A 27,516-nucleotide genomic window follows, 5' to 3' on the forward strand; every position below is an offset into this window, starting at 1 on the left:
TTCTTCACGAATTAGTATTTTTATTCTTGTCCCATATTGACATACATGTGTCAGGAATCTCCAAGGTCACCCTCAAGTTCAGTGGTTCTCTAGAAGGACTCATGGTTCTAGTCTATTACAGTGAAAGGATACAGATTAAAATTAGCAAAGGTTTCAAAAAGATGTATAAGGCAGAATCCAGGAGAAACCATGCACAAACTTCAAGTAGTCCTCTCCCAGTGAAGATGGAGGGACAGTCTTTAATTCTCCCAGCAGTGATACGTGACATGTCAAAGTATTGCCAACCAGGCAAGTTCACCTGAGCCTTAGTGTCCAGGGTTTTTACTGGGACAGTCACATGGGCATGCAGTGCCCATGTGATTGACTCAGCAATTGAGACCCCGGCACTGGCGCAGTGATCAGATTAATACAGCATGTACCAGGGCCCCAGGTATAGAAAAATAGGCATTCACCATAAATCACATTGTTATTGTAAGTTATCTGGTGTGGCCCAAGGTCTGAGGCATTCAAAGACAAGACATTCCAAGGGTTTTGAAGTTATGAATTGTAGTAACATGGAAAAATATTTAGAATATTAGATGTGATTATTTGATAAACACTTCTGCAATGAACAAGTCAAAGAATTTATCACTTGTTAGACATTGTGTGGACAAGATTAAAATTAAAGGGAGTTCCTCCAAGGAACTCAAAGTCTTTGGGTTACAAACATCTCTCAAAATCTTAATAAAAAATTAAGGTGCTGGTAAATAAGAGTCAAAGAACTCTACCCTTTTTTCCCACTCCCTCCTGGACTTGACTTACAAGAATCTCAAAGCACTATTTGCCCTATTACTACCAGCCAGTAATCTACAAATGCTGATTGATTGGTTTACATATCTATAATTCTAAATGTGATCTTCGGCTATATCAACAGAAATACAGTTTCAGATCAAAGGAGTTAATATTTATCTCCACTGCATCCGTGTCCAGTTCTGAGGGAGCATACTTCAAAGGTACTGACCAATGTGAGAACAATGGGATAGGGAACAGTTGGAGAGACCCAGAAACCAAAAAAAAAAAAAAAAAAAAGGTTGATCAATTACTTCTGATTAACTTGGAGAAGCGAAAACTTAGGGATGAGGAGGCAATACTTGGTAGCTGTCTTTAACCAGATCAAAGATTTAGATGATAAAAAGGCACAAACAAAAACAAATACCCTGTTGCCTTGGGTTAGCCTTGCTGCCACCACAAGCAGCATGCATTCAGTTTAGTTAAGATTAATGTTTTTTCAAATGGAATTTTTACTAGGAATGTAAGAGGAAACGAAACTCGGGTCTCAAATCTGCGCAGCTAAGAATATATGAAGTGCAGATTCCAGAGCCTAATTTCAATGGCTAAAGAGAGATTTGATTGGCACAGCATGGGTATCTTCTTGTTTCTGTCTAAGCCCTCTCTAACGTGACACTAAGCAAAGATGCCCAGAGGGATAGCTTGCGGCAGTTGTAGTCTGGCAAAATACGTGCCTGGCAGGTTTCTAGTTCTTCCCTTAAATGTCATCCCAGTCTTTTCTCTCTAGTATAGCCCAAGTCATTTCCTCTGACCTTGGACTTCACTCAGCTTACCCTCTATTGCTATTGCATTACCTTTCCCTTCTGATTCAGATACATTCTTATCCAGTCTCTGACCATTTTTCTCCTGGATTCCAAGCTAACACAGGGCTTACACACACAGTGACTCTTCTATAGTGACTTTGTCTTTGAATTCTTGGAAGAAACACTTCTGACCCATTTGTCTTACTCAGCTTGCCCAAAGTATATACTCTGTGATTCAATCCTAGACGAATATTCTTGTAAGGTCTTCAGGTCATAATTGCTTATCAGACATGTGACTAATTTTTTAATTGGTTTTTTTTTTTCCCTTTAAAGTGCTTATGGTTGCAACTTCTGTGGTGTATTTCGTCATCTTAGAAACCCCTGGTAATGGAAAAGTTTCAAGCAGATGCTGATTCTGAATATTCATCTTTGTTTTCTTCAGTAGACCATGGAAGAGTAGGTTCTCGTTTTTATTTCTTTTCAATATGGTTTTGTGCACATGAGTTTGATTATTGGCCTATCTTCAAAACTGGACTGATGAAATCTAAATTGTATTACCTCTAGAGATTAATAGTACATTCACAAATGAAATGCCATATTGATCTCCTGAAAGCTTGCCAAGTACTTACTTACATAAAATAAATATTATTGTTTGGTCTTTACTGCGTTTTGATTTTGTTCTGATGGTGTCTGGCTTTACAAGGGTTCTTAGTGTGATACTATTTTCATTTAAATGAGAAAATATTTTTCTCATCTAATGTTTCTAAGAAAACATTTTCCCAAGAAGAAAAGCTTGTCGAATAACATTTTAAATTAGAAGATGGAAAAGACAAAGGTTGCCAGGAACAAAATTTTTTCCCCTAAAAGGAATAAAGACAGAATTGCATAGTGGTTAAGGACATAAATCGTGAACCCAAACTGCATAGCTTTCATTCCCAGCTTTGCTACTTGCAAGCTATGTGATCTTGGGCAGCTTTAGTTTTTCTTACCTGTAAATGGGGACAATGGTATCTAATTCAAAGGCCTACTATGATAATTAGTGAATATGTAAAGCACTCAGAACAGTGGTTGGCATATAGTCTATTATCAAGCTCAAATATGGTCCCTATGTCACTTCCTAGATTACTTTGCTCAGTTCCTTTCCTAATGAATAAAGGGGGTCTACTAGTATTAAAAGATTGATTTAAACTGTTTTTCTCCTTTCTTATGTGTTTTCTCTCTTCATTCATTTTATGAATAACCAGGAGACGGGTGGAGATACAGGGTCTGAAGTTGGACCTAGATTCTGCTTTCGCCCTAGTTCTAATCTTGGCTCTGCTGCTTCTACTTTGCAGACTGGATGAGTTCATGGACAAACATTTTCAGTTGTCAGAAAGGAACTTATTTTGTTGAACTCGAGTGTGGCTTAAGATAAAGTTAAAAGATTGTCTAGCCCTAAGGGACTCAGGAATTCCATATGTTGTGTGTGACTCTTTATGCCAGGAAATCATGGGAGATGAAAGTTACTTATGGCATAGCAGATGAACCTTAGTGAGTTAATTTGTTTTAATAAGCACGTCTACAGAAAAATGTTTTTTTTTTTTGCCCTGAACAATAATCAGAAATTGACAAGAATCTGCTACTGATTTTATTCCTAAACTTGAGACCTTATTCTAGCGATTTTGGTTACACTCTGTTGAGCGTTGTATAACTTCTAAGAGCATGTGATAGAACTAGAATAAAGTGTCTGACTTACACAGAACAAAGACCACTTGCCTCATCAGGGAGATGAGTAGCCATGTGGTGATCTACAGTAATTAATCTAAGATGAAGCAAGCCTGGAGACCCCTCCAAAATCAATCTTCATGTTTCTTTATAGCCTGAGCTTTCTCTATTTTGTGTTTTATTCAGAATTACTGAAGCACTATAAAAACATAAACCTTTAAATGTCTGCAGTGTGACTTTTATTACAGTCCCAGTATATATGTGTGTGTTTATGTATGTTTCAAAGGATTATAAAAAATAATTTCTACACTTTAGCTAGTCCCCACCCCCACCTAATAAGTTTGTGAAATATAAGCATAAAACATGAGGGCAATCTAATCACCTTCCAGGAGATCGATAGAGGGGAGAAGCCTTTTGATCTACACAGTAACCATTCTTTTCATCCTTTAAGAATGTGCAGTAGGACATAGTGAAGTAATAAACACAGTCCTTTCCTTTGTTTGGCTGGATTCAGGAGCACTCACCCATTTGCCAATGTGAGATATTTGAGAATAGGAAAAAGAGTAATGACATCAGTCTAAACTCTACATTAAATCTGAACAAGCAGCAAAACCAGTAATGGATGTTCTATAAAGAAAAATACAATTTCACATATGAGATCTATTTTAAGATCCTACAAAGCCCCCTCAGTTATTTTCATTTTAAATTAGTGTGCTTTCAAGTACACTAATTTATTGGGTTCTGAGAAAAAAATACATTCTCATGATTTAAATGTTTTTCAGGACTTTAGAGATCGCTGATTATGTAACAATAAAAATAATATTAGTTGGAAATCAGTGATGGGTACATATGAACAAGCAACATCTCTAGCTATTTATTCTTTCTTTCATTTATACTGAAGGAGATTTTGGGCTTTGTCTCCAGGCTCTGTTTTAAAATCAATTCTCTTATTAGATCTGGCTTATGTTGTCTTAATGGAATTCCTTGTAACTGAGTTCGACCCGGGGTGGCTGTGTATAATGGTCTCAGCTGGAGCAGAAGGTGTAGTAGACTTTGTAATTATATTTTTCTGATAGTTCCATAAATTTTTTTAAATTGAGGTTAAATTTACATGACATATTAATCATTTTTAAGTGAATAATTCAGTGGCATTTAGTACATTCACAATGTTCTGCAGCCCCCACCTCTATCTAGTTCCAAAACATTTCCATCGTTCCAGATAAAAACCCCTACCCAGTTCATAGTAACTCCCCATTGTCCCCTCTCTCTAGCCCTGGCAACTACCCGTCTGCTTTCTGTTCCAATGGATTTTTAATTCTGTAGACTATATGTGACTTGCATTATCTCTGGATCTAACTTTGGACACTGGTTTCCAGATAATGCCTCAAATCTTGTCAGCTCTTTAGCCAGTACAATAAGATGAATTCTAAGTATCCCGGATTTATCACTTTTTGAGGAATTGTCCACTCTGTAATGTTCCCTCATTTCCAGGCCCTTTGATAGTGAGCTACAGAATTCCTTTGCAAAATCATTTTAAAATGTTTTTTAAAATAGGTAAATATCATCCAATTCTATTTAAGTTTTAGCAGGAGCAGAGGAGACTCATGGTTGGATGGGCCCAGAGCCCAGTTTTGAGTTGCTGCCACCGACTGCAATGCAGGAAGGCAGTAGGCTCAGGAGTCCACAGAGTGGAAGAGTTTGCCTGTTAAGACTTGGTGTTGCCAAGGGTTTCTGAGGCAGAGAAACCTTAAGTAAAACCTGGTGAGGAAGGGTGAAAAAGAAGATTTCTGTTCCTTCAAGTGAGGGGACTTTCTTTTATGTAGAAAGACAACATAGGAAAGGAAAGCAAGCACAGATAACCAAGGTACAAATTCCAGCTCTTACTTAACTGTGTGATATCAGACAAGGGCCTTGTCATTCCAAGGCTCTATTCCTTCATTTGTAAAATGGCTATCCAAATACTACACTTATAGAGTGGCTGTAAGGTTTAAATGAGATCATTCCAAGTTCACCACCTAATACAGTGTCTGACGCATACTAAATAGGTACTGAATAAATTATCACTGTAATTAAAGCTTATAAATAAGTAAGTCTCAGGATGCAGGGGACCTCATTGTCTAATGAATCCAGAAGTCATCTTGGGTATTATTAATGTGCTTTGCGGACAGGCTTCCCCATAATCTCAGACTCACTTTGTTCTGTTCTGTGGGAACAGTTGATGTTGCTTGCTTCCCTTCCCTTCTCCTTCCTGATTCCGAACATGTTTCCCTGTTACTGTAATTGTTCTGATTTAATAATTTATCAACTCCATAAGATGATTTAATGTCTTTCCTTTATAAATGAGCTCATGGCAATTAGCGGTGACTCACTGAAAATAGGAGATATAAATTAGTCCAAGCCAGAGATTATACAAATGTAATAAAAAGACTTTGGTTTAGCATAGAGGATTCATTAATTAAATAGAATTCCTAGAAGCAGCAACCAATGTCTATATTGTAAACCCATGTATTGATGAGACTATTCTTTAATAGGCCCTAAAAGATGTTTTGATTACTGTAACTCTCATTGTTAGTGCACGACTAACAGATTTCTTTTCATCAGCAGTACTATTAATGTATCTTTGAGTGGCATACAAGTGCCCTTAGCCAGATGGACTGAAAATGACAGTACTGTTCAAGATTCAGCAAGCTCCAGCTTCAACCATCAGCATCAACTGTGAGTTGCAGTCTCCATCCTGGAACCTGGCATGGCCTTAGGGAATCTCAATTTGGCATCAATGGACTTCTGGACATGAGAAATAGGCAATCTTAGAGTAGTCACGAGCCCCTTGATCTGTACAAAACCTTGCTTATGTGTCTTTTTCTGGGAAAGAGTTTATAGCTTTTTCCAAGAGGTCTATAATCCAAAAGAGGTTATGAATCATTACAGTAGAGGAAAATTCTATTACTGTAGCCCACGTTTTACCTAAATCTCTGGGTTTTGCAGGAGTATAACCCCATTTTCAAAGAAAGTAAAGATTATTATTGTTTTTGAAGAACTTTTATCATATGCCTTATACCAGTTCATTCTCGGAAATGTTCACCAAGTTGAGTTAGTTAAATCATTGTCCAGGCACAGAATGCATTGTCTTTAATCATTCAATTGATTTGATTTCCCCACTCCCTACCATGAACTCTTTAGTGCGTTATGTATTTCTGACCAGACATATGAAACAAACACAGACTATAGCCCCAAGTTTTTGTGGGGGAGGGTAAGAGGAAGCTAAGTGTGGAGGTGCAGAACAGAGAACATACAATTTCTGAATTATTTGGGGTGCAGCTGTCTTACTGAACCAAAACAGTGCTTCTCTCAGTTAAAGCAGCAGAAACTACAGAACACAAGTTATGTTGGTGGGATTCATGTGACTTTTAATTCTTATTTTACTGATGTTTTACAATAAATGTGGGGAGTAAAGACAGTGATGGAGTGAGGGGAAGGAAGAAGAGAAAAGTATCTTTCAAGTTCCTTGAACTATGGAAGCATGTGCAAGGATAAGAAAGTTCAGTAAAAGCATCACATCCTTATCACCACAGAGCTCTTAATGGAGAAGTGTGACAGAGACATGGCAGCTCTTTAGCTCTGCTGGAAGTGACTGCTGGCAGAGGATTAATCCTGCATCAAACTTGGCACACATGGAAGACTGGGCAGTGCAGCTACTACACAGCTGGGCAGATGAAAAGGTGATGCTCGAGAATCTACTTCCTAGCATGTGAGGAGCAAGTAGGCCTTTTCTGCGGTTTGAGTGTCTTCCTCCCCAGCAGGGAAGGGAGACCCCTCCAACAATGCAGCAATGGGAAACTGTTGGGCAAGACTCTTTTACAAAAGAGAAAAGATTTCTTTTTTATAACTGCTGGTGGTGTTGATTGACCAGAAGTGACTTATTTTGCTTTGGGGCAGTAGCATTGTGTCCTGCTGATAACATAATCTACACTTAGCACTCTTAAAAGGCATAGGAAAGTGAAAACAAGGCCTCTTTAGGACCTAGACTCGAGAGAAGGGGAATACGTGAGTTCTGTCTAAGGGTAAGGGCATGAAACAAGTGATTCTATATCACCACAAACGAACTGACACAGATAAATGAGACCTTCACTTTTTCCATTCATACAAATACTCACCTCTTCTAATTTATACTACTAAATCTAAGGTCAGCCTAATCACAGCTTGGGATAACTATTACTGTGTTTCTAACATTAAAGTGAAAAGCTACATTCTTAATTGAGTAGGATTTTTCCCCTAATTAAATGGATTTGATAAGTCGAAAGCCTAAAATCTAGGGGTTCTTTTCATTATTTTATTTGTTGGGGGCAACCCTTAAAACATCACTGCCATTTTTTTAACCTACAGTATTAGAAAGATATGAAATGGGCAGGGTGAAATCATTACATGAATCATAGAAATGGTCAACATGCATCTAATTTTACCCATCGAGCAAAGAGAGCTAAAAGGGGATAAGTTCTTTTAAGAAGAACCTAAATGTATTTAAAAGGGAAGAATACACTAGCCTTTTGTTTCCTTTTCCTGAATGGAAGAAAGGATATGTAGAACTGAGCAGGGTGGGCAGAAAATTTTCCATTAAACAAACACCTATCGTTTGTGAAACAGTGTTATCAGAGTGGTGTCAGGGGGTGACCATTGGTTTATCTTTGGCAGTGATCTTATATTTTAGGTATCTAGAGTGAGATTTTATAGCTGAGTAATGGCTGGTTTTAGTGAGTAAATATAGGTGCTGATTTCAATTCACAGCAAATGATGATCGCAGATTTAGCACCTTAGTTTCTACTTCCTCTGTACCTAAATCATCTATCACTGTAAAGCCTGAGCTTTAGGAGAGAAAGCTGTGTTCTTAGATAATGCCTCTGTGATGGCTCTAGGACTGCAGTTTGCTCCAATCTAAGGGGTGGTTTTCTTGTTAGAGAAAGTAAGTATTTAATGCTAAATATGAGACAGAAGCCTTGAAGACATTTTACAGTAGTGACAGGTGTTTTGGTTCAGGAATAGGCTGTTTAACAAGTCAGATGCATATTTTCCCCTCTTAAGCATTAACTTTTTTTAAATAACAATTATATTTTTTGGCTTGAAATGGTACTTTCTTCTATATTTGATTTCTCGGTTTTCTTAGTAGATATTACTGTCTCCTCCACTATTTCTTCAAAACTTTCCCCTATCTGGGAGGTTTTCTTAGAGGCCACCTTAGAAGCCTCCTCTTCCTCCTCCTCCTCCTCCTCCTCTTTTTTAAGAGACAGCCCAGTGGATGAGACTTTAGAGGTTGTAGAACTGAGGATTCTAGGTGGGAGCAGATAACCTGGGTTGTGAAGTGGATTCAGCCCTGAAATGCTTGATCCGCTGGTGCTAAAACGGGTCTCTTCGCCTTCTAGCAGTTTCCTGTAAATTGAATAGAGAAAAACTCTCAGGAAGCCAACTTGCAACTTTTGAAAAAGGACTTAACTCTGCAGCTCTTATTCATTTTAGAAAGATTCTGTAAGATTGTAGTTTACTCATGAGATTGAGACCGATAAATATTGAATTCCAAGGCTCAAAGACTGGAAGTTATCCAGCACGTATATGCATGCACACTCATACACAACACACACACTCACACATCTTCAGCACCATGTGCGTTTAAAGCACTGTCAAAGGGAAACCTATCCTATTCACAAATGTATTCACAAAGGGAAAACCTACAATTCCCCTTGGCCTGATCACACCCATTTTTGGCACTTAGAGTCTATAAAGCTCTAGGGAAAAGTAATTTTGCTAATTAACACCCCAAGGGCAATTGGGGTAAGGAAGTGAGAAGTCACAGAGGAAGAAAGAGCTGCCTAATTCAGCCTGAACTTGAGATCTGTATTTTTCCAATGTACAGGAGTACAAAGGGAATGGAACCAGCAATAGCAAAGACCAGTGAATGAACCTGTTTCAGATCCTAGACTTTTTCTTAGCCCGGCCTAAACGGCATCATACAAGAGTATCCCTGATACCTTGTTTCTTGTAACTAATAGTTTTTATCATCCTTTCTTTAAAATTAGAAACTCAAGACACTATCAAATACTCTTGCAGCTTTGTTTAGAAGTAGTATACATAGCGTAAAGAACAAAGAAAAAAATGCTCAGACAGATCTGGGGTTGAATCTGAGCTCTTCCATTAACCAGCACTGTGACTATGAGCAGCTTACATAGTCCGTGGTTCAAGTTTCCTTATCTGAAAACTAGGAATAATATAACTTGATTATCTATATGCAGTATCTAATTAATAGCATGCCTACCTCATAATCATCAGTGAAAAAAAATAATGTTGTGCTTACTTTCATTTTTAAGGTAAATGTTCACTTAATACTGCCTTGAGTAGGAATTGGGGATATCTTACCTACTAGGACTTTCTACGTTGTACAAACTCTATTTTTAAAGTTAGAGTCTGATGGGTTTATTTCAACCTCTGTGTACTCACATTATCCCCTTAAATCCTAGCAGAGGAAAGTAAAATACTCCAGGACTAGCAAGCTGAAGCTGGGATATAATAAAGTTGAGGGACAAAGAAGTCGGCTCACCTGGAAGGAGCCAGTGATTTCTTTCCCCATCCCCTCTCCCCCATCAGAAATCGGAGAGACTAGAACCACTAATTTGGGTAGTGCCCCAGCTGACTGCAACTGCTTGGGTGAGCATGCACTTTAAAGTACCTGTAAGCCGCTATCTCAATGTCAAGAGCCATTTTGACATTGAGCAAGTCCTGGTATTCCCGAAGGTGGCGTGCCATTTCACTCTTGGTGTTTCTCAGATCATTCTCCAGTTGCCCAATGCTATCCTGAAAAGTGACATATTTAGGCTAAACCAGCTGAAGTTCACTGAGATTTCCACAAGGCAAGAATTCTCAACCCTGACTACACATTAAAACACCCGAGGCCTACCCTTCAGCCCCAGCCCAGATTCTGATTCATTTGTTTTAAGTTGGGGTCCCAGCAACTGCATTTTTTCATAAAGGTCCCCAGGAGATTTGGATGCATGGCGAGGGTTGGGAACTTCTACCAGAGGGCATATGGTTCTCAACACTAAGGAGATATTTTAGATATTTTCTTTTCTTTTCTTTCTTTTTTTTTTACTTACCATCCTTCCCTTGCTTGTTGTATTGTTGCTTAATAACTTGCTTGTTGCATGACCTTTTCAAAACCCAAAGCCTCTGGTTAGGAGCTTAGATTCAGAAAATTCCAACTGTGGAAAGCAGAGAGGACAGCAAGTCTTCTCTGCCTCTATTTGTTTTGATGGTTTCCTGAAGTCTGCTACTTAATCACTTTACTGAAAGTATTTTATGCAACAGTAAAGAGAAAGTAGACACACTCCACAGATTGTATCCACATGGCAGATTGAAATTATAAAATATTTTTAAAAGAAATGAGATTTATGTAATAGTTTTGGTCCAAATTCTTCCAGGTGCAAACAAACCCAGGCATGGAAGAAAAATAGTGTTACATTTGTGATTCTGGAGCAGCTAGAGAATCTTTTAAAAACACAGCAAATCCTATTGTTTACTTGCTTAAAATCTTCCAACGCCTTCGGAATAAAGTCCAAACTCCCCAGCATGGGCTATATTCTCCCCCTTGCTCAACATGTTTCAGCTACCTCGTCCTTTTGATCCTTAAACGTACCAAATTGCTGTCCCAGGCCCTTTAGGCCAGCTGTTTCCTCTATGTGGAATGATCAGGAGTGGGTCTTTACATGACTGAACCAACTCCATGTCATATAAGACTCAGTTCAAATGTCCTCTACTCAGATAGGTCTTCTTGGCATCCACTTTAAGTACCCTCTCCACACCAGTTTGGCACATTATTTTACCTCAAGCCAGGGCAGCTGCTAACCCATGAAGGAAGGCTGTGCAGATTGGAAAAAGGGACCTCCAGTGGGAGGACTAATTAGAAAAATGCACCCACTTGAAAGTGGCCACTCTGCTCTTAGCTGTTATCTATCGGAAATTTTTTCATTTACTAGTTTATTTTGTCACCTTCTTCTGTAACAGGGTTTTTCAACCTTGGCATTATTGACATTTTGAGCTGGATAATGCTTCATTGTGGGGGCTGTCCTGTGACTTTTAGGATGTTTAGCAGCATCCCTTACCTCTACCCACTAGATGCCAGTAGCACACACCCTCCCTTTCAGCTGTGACAACCAAAAGTGTCTCCAGACAGTGCTAAACATCCCTTGGGGGCACATCACTCCTGTTAGAGAACTACTGCTCTAGAATGTAATTTACATGGAAGCAGGACCCTTTCTGTCTAGCTCACTCCTGGAAGCCACAGCCTAGCACAATGTACGCTGTAGATGCTCAGTGAATAATTGTTGAATGAATGAATGATGCTACATCAGGACTTCTTTTTTTATGGCCTGAAAAGGTATGAAAAAATAACGCATATAATTCAGTTGGAACTTTGTCAACATGAAGAGCATAGTGACTGAGGGTTATTTTTATGAAATAGTGATGCAGATAAATATATCAGAAACCTCAAGGAGGTTAAGTGCTGAGGGGCCCTTGTAACTCCCTTTGTGTGAGGATAAAGCCACAGTGAAAGGGAGGGTGTATAAACTTCCAAATCGAGACTCTGCATAAATAATTAAAATTCATACCACCTACCTATTCTATAAATATTGACAGGAACATGGCAAAGGAGAGACTCAATCAACTGATGGGTACAGAACAAGGATTGATAAGCTGTGGGAAAAATACATATTATACTGGACAGTGATAGAAATATTCCAAAGTATGTTGAGATCATGAGGGCTTAAAAGGAATTTTTTCCAAGAAACTGTAATTGGTGGTTGCTCTTTGAGGTTAAACTAACCTTATAAGCAAGTCTACTAGTGATGCATCAGGGGTAAGAAATCAGTATTACTCTGTTAAAAGGAAAAAGAGTCTAGGGTGGAGGAAAAAGAAGAGAAAGTATTCTCATTATGCAAAGGAGCAGGAAAAATACTATATCAGAAAAAGAGGATTTCATCAGGATCTTTGGGTTCCATTTCTTGCCCTGCCTTAGTAACTAACATACCTCGGTCAGTTTTCTATATTATAGTTTCTTCACAACTTCCGTTTCTGTGTATGAAAAATTACAATGTTTTTTCTTTACTGAGGTGTTCTGAGATCCTCAAATTGGAATTCCAATTTAATGCACCTCACATTATTATATGGTTCCATTTTCTATTAGATAATAGGCATTAGAACAGCACTTGTCTACTCAATAAATGTTTGTGATTTTTATTATTGTTACTATATACCATGTGACTCTGTATCCTTTTAATTGTACGGACAAATTAATCATGGACCCTCTCTATAAGCCCTTGGATTACTCAGGAAAGCAGTGTATAATATAACCTTAATATTGCTAGTCAGAGATATATCTCTTAAAGCACTAGTTTTAAATAACAATTTTGAATAAAAAGTTTGTGGAAGTGGCTTGTACCACTCTTAATTAGGACATTAAATATACATAATGCAACCTTTCTCAGCAACTACAGGTTATGATTATTTTTCTATAGTTCTGTGATGTCTTTTATCTTTTAGGTCAACTGAGGTATATTAGGCTGTTTATTTCTACCCTAAATGGCCCCAAAGAGCTGTATTTGAATTAAGTGTTTGCTACTCTTCTGCTTTCTTTGTCCTGAAAGAACTGATTTGCTGCTACTCCTTCTTGAAATGCCTGACTCTAGTGGTCCCTCTTCATCTTGCTGCAGACTTGAAATCTAAACAACAGAGTGCTTTAGAATCATGTAAGGTAAAAATGAATAGGCTGAGCATCAGAAAGGCCAACTTCCTAATATGTGATTTAGAAACAGATGTTTTATCTCATCAGCAGGTTAATTATTAGGTCCTTTTAAAAAACTATTTTTGTTTCACAGATGTTTTCTGAATAAGAGGTTGTTGGGAACTGAGTTCTAGATAGATGAGATTTCCTTGAACTTTTATGTTGCACATTTCACATCTATTTTATGAATCGGGGTAGACAAAAAGCATGACTTTGCTCCTTTTGAAAGGAATTGTGCCGACTGCTGATCACTGCTCTTCAATGTCTAGTCTCTTTGTTTGTGCTTTGTTTTCCCCACACCAGTGTGTCTTGCCTCGCCCTTCAAAAGCTCTGCCAAAGATGGCTTCCTGCTCGAAATCTGAGCAGAGCGCTGCAGTCTGCCCCTCCCCCAAGTACGCAGCTGCTGCTGGCTTAGCCTGAGGGGATGGGAGAGAGGCACTCCCAGCTCCAGCTGGGGTCTTTCCTGGAGTAGATAAAACAGGTGCTAAGCATGGGGTTTGAAGGATGTGGGCTGGGAGTAAGAGAAAGAACTGGCCATCTAGCATCTGCAGTGAAGAGGAGCAGCAAACAGTGCTGTCCATTTCATCACTTTTGGGGGCCCTCACCCAGGTGACAGCAGCGAGTGCAGCCATCTCAAGTTACAGCTCTGCACAATAAACCTAGGTGGGGAGATTTTTATATGTGATCCACCTGTATGCCTCATTCCCCTTCCTGTCTTTGTTTCATCCCCACATTTTCCTCGCTACCATACTTTAAAATCTTTCATTATATGAGCTGCTTTACACTGGGAAATGTAATTTAGGTCAGTGCACCCCAAAATCAATCTGAGGAACAACAGGATGCAGCATTTTTATTGAAAATGCTTATCCCTGGGCCACACCTGCAAACTACTGAGTCCATATTTTCAGGAGTAGGCTTGAGAATCTTTTTTTTAAGCCTTCAAGTGACCTTGGTGTGTCAATGGATTTAGGAACCACTAGTTTCAATTTATTTTTGTAAAGGAGCAATCATGGTGGCTCAAGTGACAGTAATACAGTGAGGTAGAGAAGGGCAAGAACAAAACTAGACAAAAAGCGCATGGAAGAGTTAAAGACTAAATGTAGCTTTTTTCTTGAATTCTAATTTCAGAAATGGCTCTATCAAGCTATAGATTTATATGCGGGCACTGCCATCCCCAATCTCCAAGGGACCAGCCCCTTCTTGCTATTTAATTAGATTGTATTCCAATCTTATATTGGAGAGAAGAGGACAGAATTGGCTCCTCTCCCTGGAGAGCATTAACTAATGGTGATCTTGGTTCTTCAGCAAGGTGTTTCAAGGAAAGCTTCAGCTTTCCAAGACTGACCATGGTACAAGGCCTGAGCCCCAGTACTCTTCAAAAATGTCCTCAGACAGCTTGGGGACTCTAATGGTGGTGAAGCAACTATGCAGGAATCCGAATCGCCCTGGTTTAGAAATAGAAAAACCTTCATCTAAAGAGGGTGGCTGCATTTGGCTTTTGCAGACAAAAGCCCTAGCTCTTCAGAATTTTTCCTGTTGCCCGATGTGGACTTCTCATGCATCACTGTGTACTTACTATGTCACTTTGAATCATTCTTTGCCCTTTCAAAGTGTAATAGGCTTTCTCTCCTCAAACAGGCTGTCAGCTCTCTGGGGCAGGGAAAACGTGACTTTAACAGGGCCTTGCTCTGCCTCTTCGAAGGTGGCAAGCTTGCAAAGGAAAATGGGCCTACCACTCACTGAAGCAGAAGAAAGAGAACAGCCTCCCAGTTACTGCAGTGAAAGGGGACTGCAGAGGAAATGAAAGGGCTAGAAAACAATGGCCGAATCTCACTATGGAGAAAATAGCTAGAGGACACCCTTGTGACTTCAGGCTTTCAGGATCCGAAGGTGAGGATGTGAGCCCCTCCTCAGCCTTAGGTCCCAAGGGGTAGGAATTAGCTCTTCATTGTCTGATTTCTTCCACTCCATCAGCAGGTCCACTGAGTCATCAAGGGCTAAACCTGATGGGGGGCAGTTTTGCAGAGCTGCAGACATGCTGCAGTTTCTGTTGTTGTTTTTTTTTTCTTGTAGACTATGTCTAGATGACTGTACTATTTTCTGACATTAAAAACCTTTTAATGCAAACAAAACAAGAAAGACAATATTGTCACCACATCCTAGAATATAGGGGCTATAACAAGCAAACATGATATGGCAAAGCCCAATTCAGATGGCAGTTATAGGTAAATTATCTTTTTGATAGAAATATTGGGCTAGCCCTTCAGAAAACTACCTAGCTAATCCTTTGAGACCTCTAAAAGGAAAACATGAAGTCTCAATTAACTCAATGTGATCAAATCAGGCCTTCTAGGTGCAAGGCCACACAGTGAAGAGTTCAAATTACAGATTTTGAAGCAAAATAGAAGTCTTAATTGAACAGTACTAAAATTCCACACTAACCAAAACAAATAGTCCAAGCAAGCTTTCCTCCTTCATCAAAAGAAGTCATTTATAATGAATAGCAAATACCTGCACACCAATCATAATTATTTACCTCCAGACAAAAATCATACTTTTGAGGTTTTACTTCTTTCTTGTATTTTATTAAGAATGATGGGTGACTGTCCTCTCAGTCACGACCAGTTAGGAAGCAACAAGGTCCCCAAAACCCTATTAATTCTATCAAATGTAAATTTCAATCTTGGCTAGAATTAATTATTGCAAGTTTCTGAATTATTGTACCTCGAAAACTGAACCATGCTATTTAGATTATTTTCTACACTTTTCTCCTGCCTCTGTGCCCTTGTGGTCATAAGCCCAGAATGTTCTATATAGTAAACCTAAAGATGCAGTGGCCTTTGTTTGGAGAAAAAAGGAAGAAAGAGCCAAACACAGGAGTTCAGAGAATAGGCAAAGATGAAAAAAATAGCTGGCCTATAACAAAGATAAAACCCATCTCTGTGATTTAGCACATGCACTTAGACTAGAAAAAAACATTAAGAAAACGGGCATTTTCAAGTGAGACCTTATAGCTGCGGAGCAAATTAAGTGGTTTTGTTAAGTGTTAAGCCATCCATGAAAGTGAAAATTGATGCTGCCCACGAGGTGACCTTTGATTGCAGGTAGCCAAGACCGATGTGTTGGTGTTGCGGGGAAAAAAAAAATCAAAGCAGTTAATTGCCTAGAGAGTCATAACTGGGACATGAGACAGGAGAGAAATTCCTGAGATGGGAGGAACTCGAGATCAGCACCAAGGACAGCGCCCCGACCAATCTTTGCTAACCCGTGTAAACCTTTCTTTAGGGAAAAATATGAGTCGGTGGACAAAGAACCGTGTGTGTGTGTGTGATGACAGTGTGTGTGTGTGTGTGTGTGTGTGTTGGGTGTGTGTTGGGTGTGTGTTAGGGAGGAGGTAGAGCAAGAGCAGGGCAGTTATGCTAGCCCAATCGCCCAGCTCTTTGGCTCCCAATTTCTACTCCTTTGAGGACAAAAGTCAAGGAAATGGGGTAGAACTCTTTCCCAGTTCAGTCCAGCATTCGTCCCCCAACCCTAAGGCAGACCATAGTCTATAAATATCAATTCCAGGGCGCACAGAAGCCAACAAAAGAAGACAGACAGCCGAGACAGCACCACGAACCATGGAGAGGATATAACACACCCTCTTTGGGCTCAGAACTACTTTGAGGAGGGGTCTGTTTTTCAAGTCGCCAGTGTGTCTATTCCCACTTGCTCAGGGGTAGGAATGAGTTAGGCTTTCGGACTCTGAAGAAGAGAAGCTAAGGGCTTCTTTGTTAGAAAGGCTTGGACAGGGATGTACATGAAGGGCAGGGAAAGAGGGCGTCCAGGGACCAAAAATTTTCAGTGGAGACTCCAGGGATTTTTGTTTCTCAACACCTTCAGTCGGGGCTCTTCTCTCCCCTCACTTTCCCTCTCTTCCCCTCCCCTCCCCTCAGTTCCTAGGGCCCCAATTGTGCGGGGAAAGCTCAGGTCTGCGCGGGAGAGAACAAGGCGCCCCACCCTATGCGGCGCACCAGCCCTTACCTGGTAGCTAGCCACTTCGGCACTGTGTCGCTCCTCCAGCTCCAGAATCTGCCTCTCCAGAGACTCGTTGGCTCCACGCAGGCCCTCAATCTCGATGGTGCGTGCTTGCAGCTGGCGCCGGTACTCGTGAATCTCTTCACGGCTGGCGCGGATGGCCTCGGTGCTGCGCGCCGCCTGCTCGTTCAGGTTGGCAAACTTGGACTTGTACCACTCCTCGGCTGACTGCAGGTTCTTGGCGGCCAGGGACTCATACTGGGCGCGGATCTCCCTCAGCGCCGAACTCAGGTCTGGTTTAGCCACAGCCACGTCCACCTCGGCTGCAGCCTGAGAAGACGCCTGCAGCGTGGCGAGCAGCTCGGCCACCTCTTCGTCGTGCACCTGGCGCACGAAGGCCAGCTCATCCAGAAGCGACTCTACCTTCTTCTCTAGGTCCAGGCGGGCCAGCGTGGCGCCGTCCACGTCGCGCTGCTGCGCCTTCAAGGCGCGTTCCGCGCCTTCGCGACCACGGCTCTCCTCCTCGCAGCGCGCCCGCAGCCGCTGCACCTCCTCAGCCAGCCCGTCGCGCTCCAGCAGGGCCTGAGCGCGAGCGGAGCTGGCCTCCTCCAGCTGCGCGCGCAGCTCGCGCAGCTCGCGCTGGAAGAGCTCGCCAACGCGCGACGGCTCGGCGTGGCGCTGCCGCAGCGCCGCCAGCTCGGCTTCAAGCGCACGGTTCTGCGTCTCCAGCTGGTGCACCTTCTCGATAAACACAGCGAAGCGGTCGTTGAGGCCCTGCAGCTGCTCCTTTTCGTTAGTGCGGATGATCTTGTACTCGTTGGTGCGCGCCGCCGCCTGGCTCAGGTCCAGCCCGTCGGACGCCGGAGGCCTGCGGTAGGCCAGGCCCAGGCCGAGCGACGAGGCCGAGGAGCAGGCGGCCGAGGAGGCCACGGTGCAGCGGGACAGCGACTGCGAGCGGTAGCTGCCCGCGCCTCCGGCCCCGGAGAGGCGCGAGGACAGGCGAGAGCTGTCTCCGAACACCTTGCGGTAGGAGGAGGGGCCGCACAGGTAGTGCTCCGAGCCGAAGCTCATGGTGCCGGAACCAGGGCTGGGAGAGCGGCTGCGGCTGGAGATACAAAGGAGAGGTGAGGTGTGCCGGGCGGGGCGCAGCGGGGCGGTGTGCACCGGGTTTTAAGGCGCTGGGGCTGGGGCGGCGCGTTGGGGGCGGAGCTCCTCTCTGGGCCTGACGGAGATGAGGAAGGGGGGCGTCCAGGATCCGGGGCGGGGAAGCGCAATGACTACCGCAGCTGCGCGCGCGGCGGACCTAGGGCGCAGGGAGAGTCATTTGCGTAGGAGTCGCCCCCTGTCCACAGTGAACCCTTCCCCCCAAGAATCATCTGGGTTGGAAGTGACTTGAGTGGAGGGGTGCCTAAACGACTGGAGTTTGCCATCCGGACGCCACCGACTCTGTTGCGTCCCTTGTCTCTGTCCTTCTAGCCCCTTTTGACCCACTGGGAGATTAGGGTTTTCTGGGAAGTGTCCTGTACTCCCATCCGCATCCCGGAGCTCCCAAGGGCGAAGCCCCTTTTTTTCCAGTTAGAGTGGGGACCTGCAAAGAGAGGCTTTGTCTCCTCCTTCAGCCCATTCGGGTTCCCAGGGGGAAAGTGAGTCTGCGTCATCGGCTGTTCTGCAGTTCCCGGGACCGCCCGGGGCTGGAGGCTGCGCGGAAAACATGCGGTGCCCCTGAAAAAGAGGGGATAGATAGGTAAAGTACATGGGCTTGAGTTGCAGAAAGTGGAAAGAAGAGGAAAGCTGGGTGGCGGCAATGGGCAGAGCTGGGTGCCCCTGCCTTTTGTCAAAGTGCGCTCTCCTGTATACCACAGTCTCCACCACTCTCCGTTGAATTACGCCCACCGTCTTAACTTTTTTACTTGTCTGGCCCAGTAGGATTTCAGTCTGTGTAAATCCTCATCTGGTTTGAGGGAGCCACCTCCTGTGGAGAGCTCTTTTTGGACAAAAGAAGTCCCTGAAAACAGATAAAACTCCAGGAGTGGGGAATAGTGCTGGTAACTGAGCTGGCCTCCTTCACTGTACATTGGGGGAATCAAAGAATGGGATCTGGAAAGATGAAAGCTGGGAGGAGTCAATGTGGGGTCTACTCACCTTTAAGCTTATAATTTTCTCTCAAGATGTGGCTATGGTTTTGGAGAAGGAGTAGGAAGAACTTTTTACTAGATTCCAGAACTCCAGACTAAAGACATTTCTTGATCCTGGAACCTTAAGAATGTATTTCTAGGGTAAGTTTTAACTTCATGGAGTTAAAACTTCTCAGGAAATATTACCTGAGAGGAAGCAGGGAAAGGAGTCCTAAGAGGCTTTGGAGCATATTCTTTGGCTTTGTGCTTGATGTCATGGATGATAGTAAGGCATTTGCACAGCCTGTCCCCCTGGTTCTTTATTACAGATTAAGGCTTGAGCTACAGGGACTTGATTTTGAGTGCTCTGGGTTCAGAAAGACCTGGAGCAGTGAAGGATGGAAGGGCGTTCACACCGCTGAATAATACTCCTTGATAGTCATTGTGCCAGGACTTTTGTATAGATTTACTTCCTCTGGTCATTCTTTAAGGTGGCCCCTACCTCCATGTTACAGATAAGGAACTGAGAGAGGCTCAGCTGTAGCACGCTGCATGAGGTCACTAGCAAGCAAACATACATTCATTCCTCACCACATAATTCTCCTTCTTAGAACAACGAAACTCTTGAAGTTTCGTTAATTTCCATGCAGTCAGAATAAGGGTAAGTGGCTTCAGAAGAGTTTTGGCAAATAAAGTAGCACACTGTTTTGTAACTGAAAGAACATTGGACCCTGAGTCAGATGTGATAGATTTGGATCGTGGTTTCTGCCACTTAGTATGTGGGGATAACAATACCTGCATCCCCCAAGGTCATGAAAGATTGAGTTGATGCATGTAAAGGTGCTTTGAAAGCTGTAAAGGTATAAGAGATTACTGTCATCATTGTCTTCTTTCAAATAAAGGGGCACTGCTTTGCATCTGCCATCAACAGGATATGAGTTGGGTTTAATGATGGGGTTGCAGGAAACTGTCTACCATATCCTTGAACAAGCTGCCCCTTGGGAGAGAGAATACAGCCAACCTTGATTGATTGTGGTACCAGGGGCTAGTGTGAGTGTGGCTAAGTAAAAATAACCACAGGTAATAATTATAAGATCTTAGTTCTAGGCTATAGTTCCAATCTCATTTCATTTATTTATTTTTTAGGCGAGACAACCCTTGGTTGACCTCATAGATTACAAGGACTTTGTGAGCCTACAATCTCTTATTTTTGAATTTTTTATGCCTATAGCACCTAGTCTTCCTCGGTGGTCTCCCATCCAGTCTCATTTCAAACATGTTATTCGGGACTACTAAAAATCAGCAAAATGTCCTGGTTGGAGTTTCACCTTTCTTTTTCCATCTTACAATAGAAGCAGTACTCCAAAGGCAAAACACACATAGAACGAAATGAAAATGAGACAAAAGGCCCAAATGATCCAACCAAGAAGCAGTGGGCCTGGACAATCTAGAGTGGACTGCAGTTTGCTTTTTCTGAACAGCTTAGCTGACATTCCCAACTGAGATTTCCCAATGGGACTTATACCTCCCCTTTCTTGGCATCCCACTCATAGGCCCAAGATGTTTGGCTTTAATAATTTTAGCACAAAGCTGTACTACTTGGCGGAGCCTCAAACCACAACTTCCAGCTGGCCAGGTTTCCTAAGGGATTGCCCTGTCTTCATCTTCCTCTGATGTCAGACTCAGGCACTGCAGACACATTGGTGTGTCATTCCCAGGTTCTCCCTCCTACCACATCCTCTGTGACCTCTCTGCAGTATTTGACAGTGCTCACCGCTCTCCTTGATTTCAAGGGCTTCTCTTCTCTCATAAACTTTTTAGTAGATAATAGGTCTCCCAGAGGTAGAGAGGCTTGTGGTAAAGGCCTCTCCCTAAGAGATCTAGCTTTGCATCGTGGTTCTTCCTAGTCACGGAACTTTGAACAAGTCGTTATTATTCTCTGAATCTTAGTTTCTTCATCTGTAAAATTTCAGTAAAATCATCCACCTGAGTAGTTTCCAACCTGACTGCTCATTAGAAGTACCCGGGAACTTAAAGTCATATTCTCAGGCCTTGTCTCAGACCCATTTAACCTAGGGTTAAGAGCCCTTGACATACTTCTCAGGAGATTCTGTGAAGTTTAAATGAGATTATGTATACAAGGTGGTATTACAGTGTCTGCCATGTGCATGCTCAATAAATAGTGGCTATTAGAAGTATTGACTTCTTTAATTCATCCATTCAGTAAATATTTAATGAGTGCAAGGCATTGGACTAGGTGCTAGGGATAAGGCAGATGTGGACTCTGCTTCTGTGAGACTGGCATTCTAGTGAGAGAGAAAGGGGCTAAACAACTAATTACATAATTATTTGTTAATTATCATTTTGACAGGTGCTTTGAAAGAAAGTACGTGTTGCCATGGGGCGTATAACAAAAAGCCTGACCTATGCTGATAATTCCCAAATCCCTCTCTCCAATTTCCAACTCCGAACTCACATATCCAACTGCTTGTTGGATATCTCCTCATGAATGCTTGCCGGCCTTCAAATACTTTATATCTAAAAGTGAATTTGTCATCTCCCTCTAGCCCCTTCACCCCAGCCCACTTCTTGATCTTGACTTTTCTGTCTCATCTCTGTTCCTCTGCTTGTGCAATTCTTTTTTTCTGGAATTTCCTCCTCTACCCCTACTTCAACTGTTGAAATCCTTAAGGCTCAAATGCCGCCTTCTCCATGAAGCCTCCCCTGCTATTTTTAATGTAAAGTAATCCTTCCCTCCCATGAAATCTTCTCCTACCCATAGCCATTGCAGTACTCAGAAGGCTCATAGTTACTACCATTTTCTGTTATAATTATTTGTGTGCTTCTTTAAGTTGAACTGAGAACTCCTTGGTCACAACTCTCTATGTATTTCTCTCAGCATCTACCACAGTATTAAACAGAAATAGTTGAAAATTATTTCCTGTATCACCACTTGAGAAAAGTCTTTGGTATGATATCAAAGGTGTGATCTATAAAAGAAACTGATAAATTTGACTTCATCAAAATTAAAGAATATTTTGCTCTGCAAAAGACCCTGTTGAGAAGGTGAAAAGACAAACCACATACTGGGAGAAAATATTTTCAAATTGCGTATCCAACAAAAGATTTGTATCCATCAATGTATAAAGAATTCTGAACACATCAGTAAGAAAACAAATATTCCTATTAAAAATGGGCAAAATACTTGAACACACATTTACCAAAGGGAATAGAAAGATGGCAAATGGAAATATGTTCAATATCACTAGCCATTAGGGAAATGAAAATTAAAACCACAATGATATACAGTATACACCTACTAGGGTGGCTGAAATAAAATACTGACCATACCAAGTGCTTACAAGGATTCAGAGCATCTGCATCTCTGGTGGAATTGTAAAAGGTACATTCACTCTGGGAAACACTTTGGCAGTCTCTTATAAAGTTAAGCATACATTTACTATATGATCCAGTGATCTCATTCCTCAGTATTTAGCCTAGAAAAATAAAAAACTATGTTTACACAAAAATCTGTACATGAATGTTTATAGGAGCTTTCTTTATAATAGACAAAAACAGGAAACAACTCAAATGTCCTTCAACAAGTGAATGGATAAATAAATCATGATACATCCATCCAATGACTACTACTCAGTATTAAAAAAAAATCAACTATTGATGAATAATTTAAAACTTAGTGAAAAAAAACTAATCTCAAAATGTTACATATTATGTGACTCCATTCATGTAACATTCTAAAAGTGGCAAAATCATGATGATGGAGAATATATCAGTGGTTAGGTTAGGATTGTGACTATAAAGGGGTAACATGAAGAGTTTGTGTGTGCATATGTGTGTGTGTGTGTGTGTGTGGTGATGGAACAGTTCTGTTACTCAAATCTATACATGCGACAAAAATTCATAGAACTGTGGGAGAGGGATAGGGAGAGGATGAGAGAGAGAACAAGACACCTAGTAAAATCCAAATTCAAATCAGGTCTGTAGTTGAATTAATTTGTTGTGTCAGTGTCATTTTCCTGGTTTTGATAATTGTACTATGGTTATGTAAGATGTTATCATGGAGAGCAAGCCAGGCGAATGGTACATGGGAACTTACTGTACTATTTTTAAGAACTTCTTGTGAGTCTTAAACTATTTCAAAGTAAGAGATAGTTCTTTGAATACACATATATATTTATAAAATTTATATATATGTATATATGCAGATATTCTTTGGAGATACGTGCTGAAGTATTTAGAGTTGCAATGTCATGATTTATATAACTTACTCTCAGCTGTTTTAGCAAAAACAGTATACATACACACAGAGGGGAGAGATAAAGCAAATGTGGCAAAAAGTTAATAGTTAATGAATACAAATGTTTATTGTCTTTGTCTTTCAACTCCAGGTTTGAAATTTTTCAAAATAAAAAGTTAGGAAAATTGATTAATATATAGATAGATAAGTAAATAGGTAAAGTAAGCAAAAAAGAAAGTATCGTCCTAATCTGGAATTGAACCCAATGACCTTCAATCTAACACTCTCCCAACTCCGGCCAACTGTAAAGCCTTCTCATCCGTCCATCCTGCCCAACAGTAGGAAAATCCTGCTTGTTCTGGAGTAACAGAATAAGGTTAGTAGTCCCATTCTGTTGGGAGTATTTTAAAGGCTACTCCAAGTCCTTGGTATTATCATAGTCATCTAATAAACATTTACTGAACCCTGGCTACATGCCGGCTGCTGGGATTACAGTAATGAATATAGTTAGAAGTGATAAAAAGTGTCACTTTCTTAGATTTTTTAAAATATGAAATCATATGCATTTTATATACTGTTTTTCAACTTTATTTTTCCACTTCATAAATTGTGGCAATTTCTCCACATCAGTAATATAGGTCTATTTATTTATTTTTACAATTTAATGTAGTGTATATACAGTTATATAGATGTGCCATAATTTGTTTCATCAATTTCTTGTTGGACTTTTTGTTGAGTCTAATTTTTCCTTATTAAAAACACTCTAATTTTTTAAAAGAAAGAAAAATAAAATACATTACCTGAGTGAAATCCAGCCTTCATCTCTACTTTGCCTTAACCAACCAGCCAACCAACATTGATTGAACACCTTCTGTGTGTTTGATGCTGTTTGTGTCAGTTTGTGTGAGAGAAGACATGAGACATGGTCATGACCCCTGCGGAGCTCATGATTAGTTGAAGAGTTATGGCTAACTTGAGGTTCTAACTTAAGGACTGCCATAAGGCAGTATGTATTGACTGCCTCATGTATGTATTTGTATCCGCCCCTGTTATGTGGCATGTTTTAAATTAGTTATCGTTTCAGCCAAGTTTCTTTAGCATCCATGAAAAGATGCTTGCATGAGCATATCATTAAGACAGGTGGGGAGGATCATGCCCCAAACTTTCTGGAGAAAGGAGGATAATTTTAGCAAAGACACATGAAAGAACATGACATCAAGCTAAGTCATACTCCTGTTTGTCCTTTGCCCATAAAAATCAAACTGTTTCTGTTTACACAGAAGATAAAAATAAAGAGTATGAATCTTTGGTATGGTTCAGTTGATGGTTACGTATCAATCTAAGTGGTAGTTTTGTTCACAAGTTTGTGTTTACGTGGTTTTGCATTGCATTTTTGATACACAGTCTTTCCCCCTTTCATTTGTTCCTATTTTAGTTTAGGGCATTTGAGGTTTCTTGGTGACCATTCTTATTTAAAAATAAAATCAAAACAAAGTTTCTGTTTTGACTTTAGCCATCTCTCTGTGCTTATGACTATCCAAAAGGCTCTGTGTATCTGTGTGCTTCTCTCTCTGTTTCTCTCCTATACTTTTTACCTTCCCAGAATTACCTCTTTATTCACCACTCCTAAATCCGAAGTTTGGCTGAACTGGAGTTAACCAGGGCTCCAGGTTTAAGAGAAACAGGAAGGCTTGCTCGCTTAGCTACGCTTCAGGACCTCGGACAGCTCCCCCCACCTTCCTGGCATGGGTGCCGGCTTTTTAGATTTGACATAATGTTAGAATGGAATCGTATTTGAGAAACCATTTGGTCAACTCCCTGCCTTTTGCTGACACCTGGAGGAAGAATCTCGGTCAGCAAATATTTTAGGATTATTAACTGCCTGGCTGTGGGAGATTCAAAGGGCTTAAAGGATCCCTTTCCACAAGCATTCCATGTGTCCGCTGATGCCTAAAAAAAAATCCTTCAGTTCAACTCAGCAAACTTATGTGGATCAAGCTTTTCCCTCCCTAGAAAGAGAACTGCTTCACTACAGGTACACTCTGTATTGAGAAGGGGAACAAAAGGATTCCAGTTTGAATGAGAAAATTATCTTTCCTAAGGGCTGGTCTCCATGGGAACTAGAGGAAGAGAGAGTACCAGAGCATTGGAGACCCAAAAGGGGCTGGAGAGGAAATGACAGAATGAAGTGGAAGAGAGGGGCATTTAAGTCTCGGGTCTCCGAAGGCATATGTGGTGAGCTTCACAGTGTTCACACCAGTGTGCCTTGAGCACACAGGCAAAAGAGAAGCCTTACATTTTCCTAAAATGAAAATACAGCAGCCTATTGTCTCCTCTTCCAAACATGCATAGCAGGTCACTTTCAAAAGGTATTTATGTAATGATTTAATAGGTTTTTTCTTCTTTGTTCTTCACAACTTAGAGTTTTATTATCAATGTTTCCCAGTTGGATAAACTGAGACGCTAAGAGGTTGGGTTACTTGCCCAAAATGACAATTAGAAAATGGCAGAGCTGGGCCTTAAACCCAGTTTCTCTGACTCCAAGTCAGTTTTTTAAAAACCTTTTTTTCACCCCAAACAGAAACTCTGTAACCATTAAGTAATAACTCCCCCTTCTCCCAGTCCCCCAGACCCTGATTAACTTCTATTCTGCGTTCTGTTTGTTCGATTTTGACAATTCTAGGTTCCTTAAATAAGTGGAATCACACAATATTTATTCTCTTGTGTCTGGCTTATTTTATTTAGCATAACTTTTCCGAGAGTCATTCATGTCGTAGCATGTATTAGAATGTAATTTCTTTTTGTGGCCCATCAGGGGTCTTGTGGCTGCAAAGGACAGAGATTCACTGAGGCCACCAGAAGTAAAAAGGAGTTATTGTAAGCAACCTTGTAGAACTGAGGAGGACAGAAATCTTAGCCCCATGGCTAGAAATTCAGAAATAGCCATGTGACTGGATTTACTGGGACTTAAATACGGTTTGGAACCTGATCAGCGCAGCTCTAGAGACTTATATGTCTCATTGCTCTCTTAGTGCCAGGAATATGCTCTTTTCAGATACTTTGCCCTTTTGTGAACTTAGTGATTTTTTGCTTCCACAGCTCCTGTATGGTCCGATACAATCAACCACCTACTTCTTACTCTATGAAAAGCAACCCTTAGGCTTTTGCTGACTTCAGATTTCTATCATTTCAGTGATATGCTGTCTTTTCTTCCTTTGTGCCCTTCATCTTCTGAACCTACTGTCAACTGACAAACTCTCTTCAAATATCTCTGACTCTATTTTCTGATTGTCCCGGTTAATTTCCAAACATCTCATCCCATACCATCTCATAAGCCACCTGCCTGATTAGAAATTACCTGCCCTTGAGTCAAGCATCTTCCTCTGCTCCAATCCATTGTGGCCAGGTTGATAAGTGACATGTTATTGAATATGGGTCTTAATGGTAAAGACCTGCCTATCTTGGGAGGAGGTTGGGAGCATGGCAGGTGGGCACACCCAGAGAGTCATGGACTTCAATCCTCTATATCAGCTCTACCACACTATACTATGAGGCTATCTGTTGCTCTTAACCTTATGGCCTGCATCTACTTCTGTGACTTCAGAAGTCACAGAGCAGAGGGGTGTTTATGTCTGAGTTGATGTGTACTATGCAGCTATTTCTGCACTTATTTTTAGATTATATGTATGATTGCCATATGGTGATACGTAATTTGGAGTTGCTTAAAATATTCCCAGCTTACATCAAGTTGCCTACTTACAGTTCTGAATGGGGTTGTTTCTCTCAAGACTGAAAATCTGTTTTCAGTTCTCTTGCCAAGTGTGCAGTAACAGGAAGATATTCAGAATACAGAGTACACTGAGGTGTTAACAAATCCATAAAGTGGGTTCCACTTCTGCAAGCTGTAGGAAAAAGGACTGAGTTCCGGGAATCAGGCCATTTTTAGTTCTGTGACTATGACGGAGAATATAGTGCTTACCAAAAAGTACATAAATATCTCATGCCCACCCTCTTCCTGCTACATTTCCAAGC

General features: G+C 41.1%; 1 protein-coding gene across 2 annotated transcripts; it reads right to left on the bottom strand.

Moving 5' to 3' along the window:
- Nucleotides 1-6,661: 6,661 nt before the first annotated feature.
- Nucleotides 6,662-27,290, bottom strand: INA (internexin neuronal intermediate filament protein alpha). 2 transcript variants are annotated; one of them, XM_039871326.1, is made up of 5 exons: nucleotides 27,245-27,290; nucleotides 18,701-18,834; nucleotides 17,119-18,217; nucleotides 9,988-10,112; nucleotides 6,671-8,696 (listed from the first exon to the last, which is right to left on the bottom strand). In XM_039871326.1, the coding sequence occupies exons 2-5, from the start codon at nucleotides 18,823-18,825 to the stop codon at nucleotides 8,375-8,377; spliced, it is 1,671 nt and encodes a 556-aa protein (XP_039727260.1). In that variant the 5' UTR covers nucleotides 18,826-18,834; nucleotides 27,245-27,290; the 3' UTR covers nucleotides 6,671-8,374. The 2 variants fall into 2 exon arrangements, with proteins under 2 accessions (XP_039727261.1, XP_039727260.1); XM_039871327.1 differs by lacking the exon at nucleotides 27,245-27,290 and having other exon boundaries at nucleotides 6,662-8,696; nucleotides 17,119-18,830.
- Between the last annotated feature and the right edge of the window lie 226 nt (nucleotides 27,291-27,516).

This window comes from Pteropus medius, unplaced genomic scaffold (genome assembly GCF_902729225.1).
Source record: "Pteropus medius unplaced genomic scaffold, Ma_sr-lr_union100, whole genome shotgun sequence".
NCBI classification, from domain to species: domain Eukaryota; kingdom Metazoa; phylum Chordata; class Mammalia; order Chiroptera; family Pteropodidae; genus Pteropus; species Pteropus medius.

Excerpts from the sequence above, each read along its gene's own strand:
- INA (XM_039871326.1), bottom strand. The coding sequence starts at position 18,825 with ATGTTTTCCGCGCAGCCTCCAGCCCCGGGCGGTCCCGGGAACTGCAGA. Across the intron at positions 18,218-18,700 it reads GACAAAGCCTCTCTTTGCAG|CCGCAGCCGCTCTCCCAGCC; the intron begins GTCCCCACTCTA and ends TTGTATCTCCAG. Across the intron at positions 10,113-17,118 it reads CCGAAGTGGCTAGCTACCAG|GATAGCATTGGGCAACTGGA; the intron begins GTAAGGGCTGGT and ends GTCACTTTTCAG.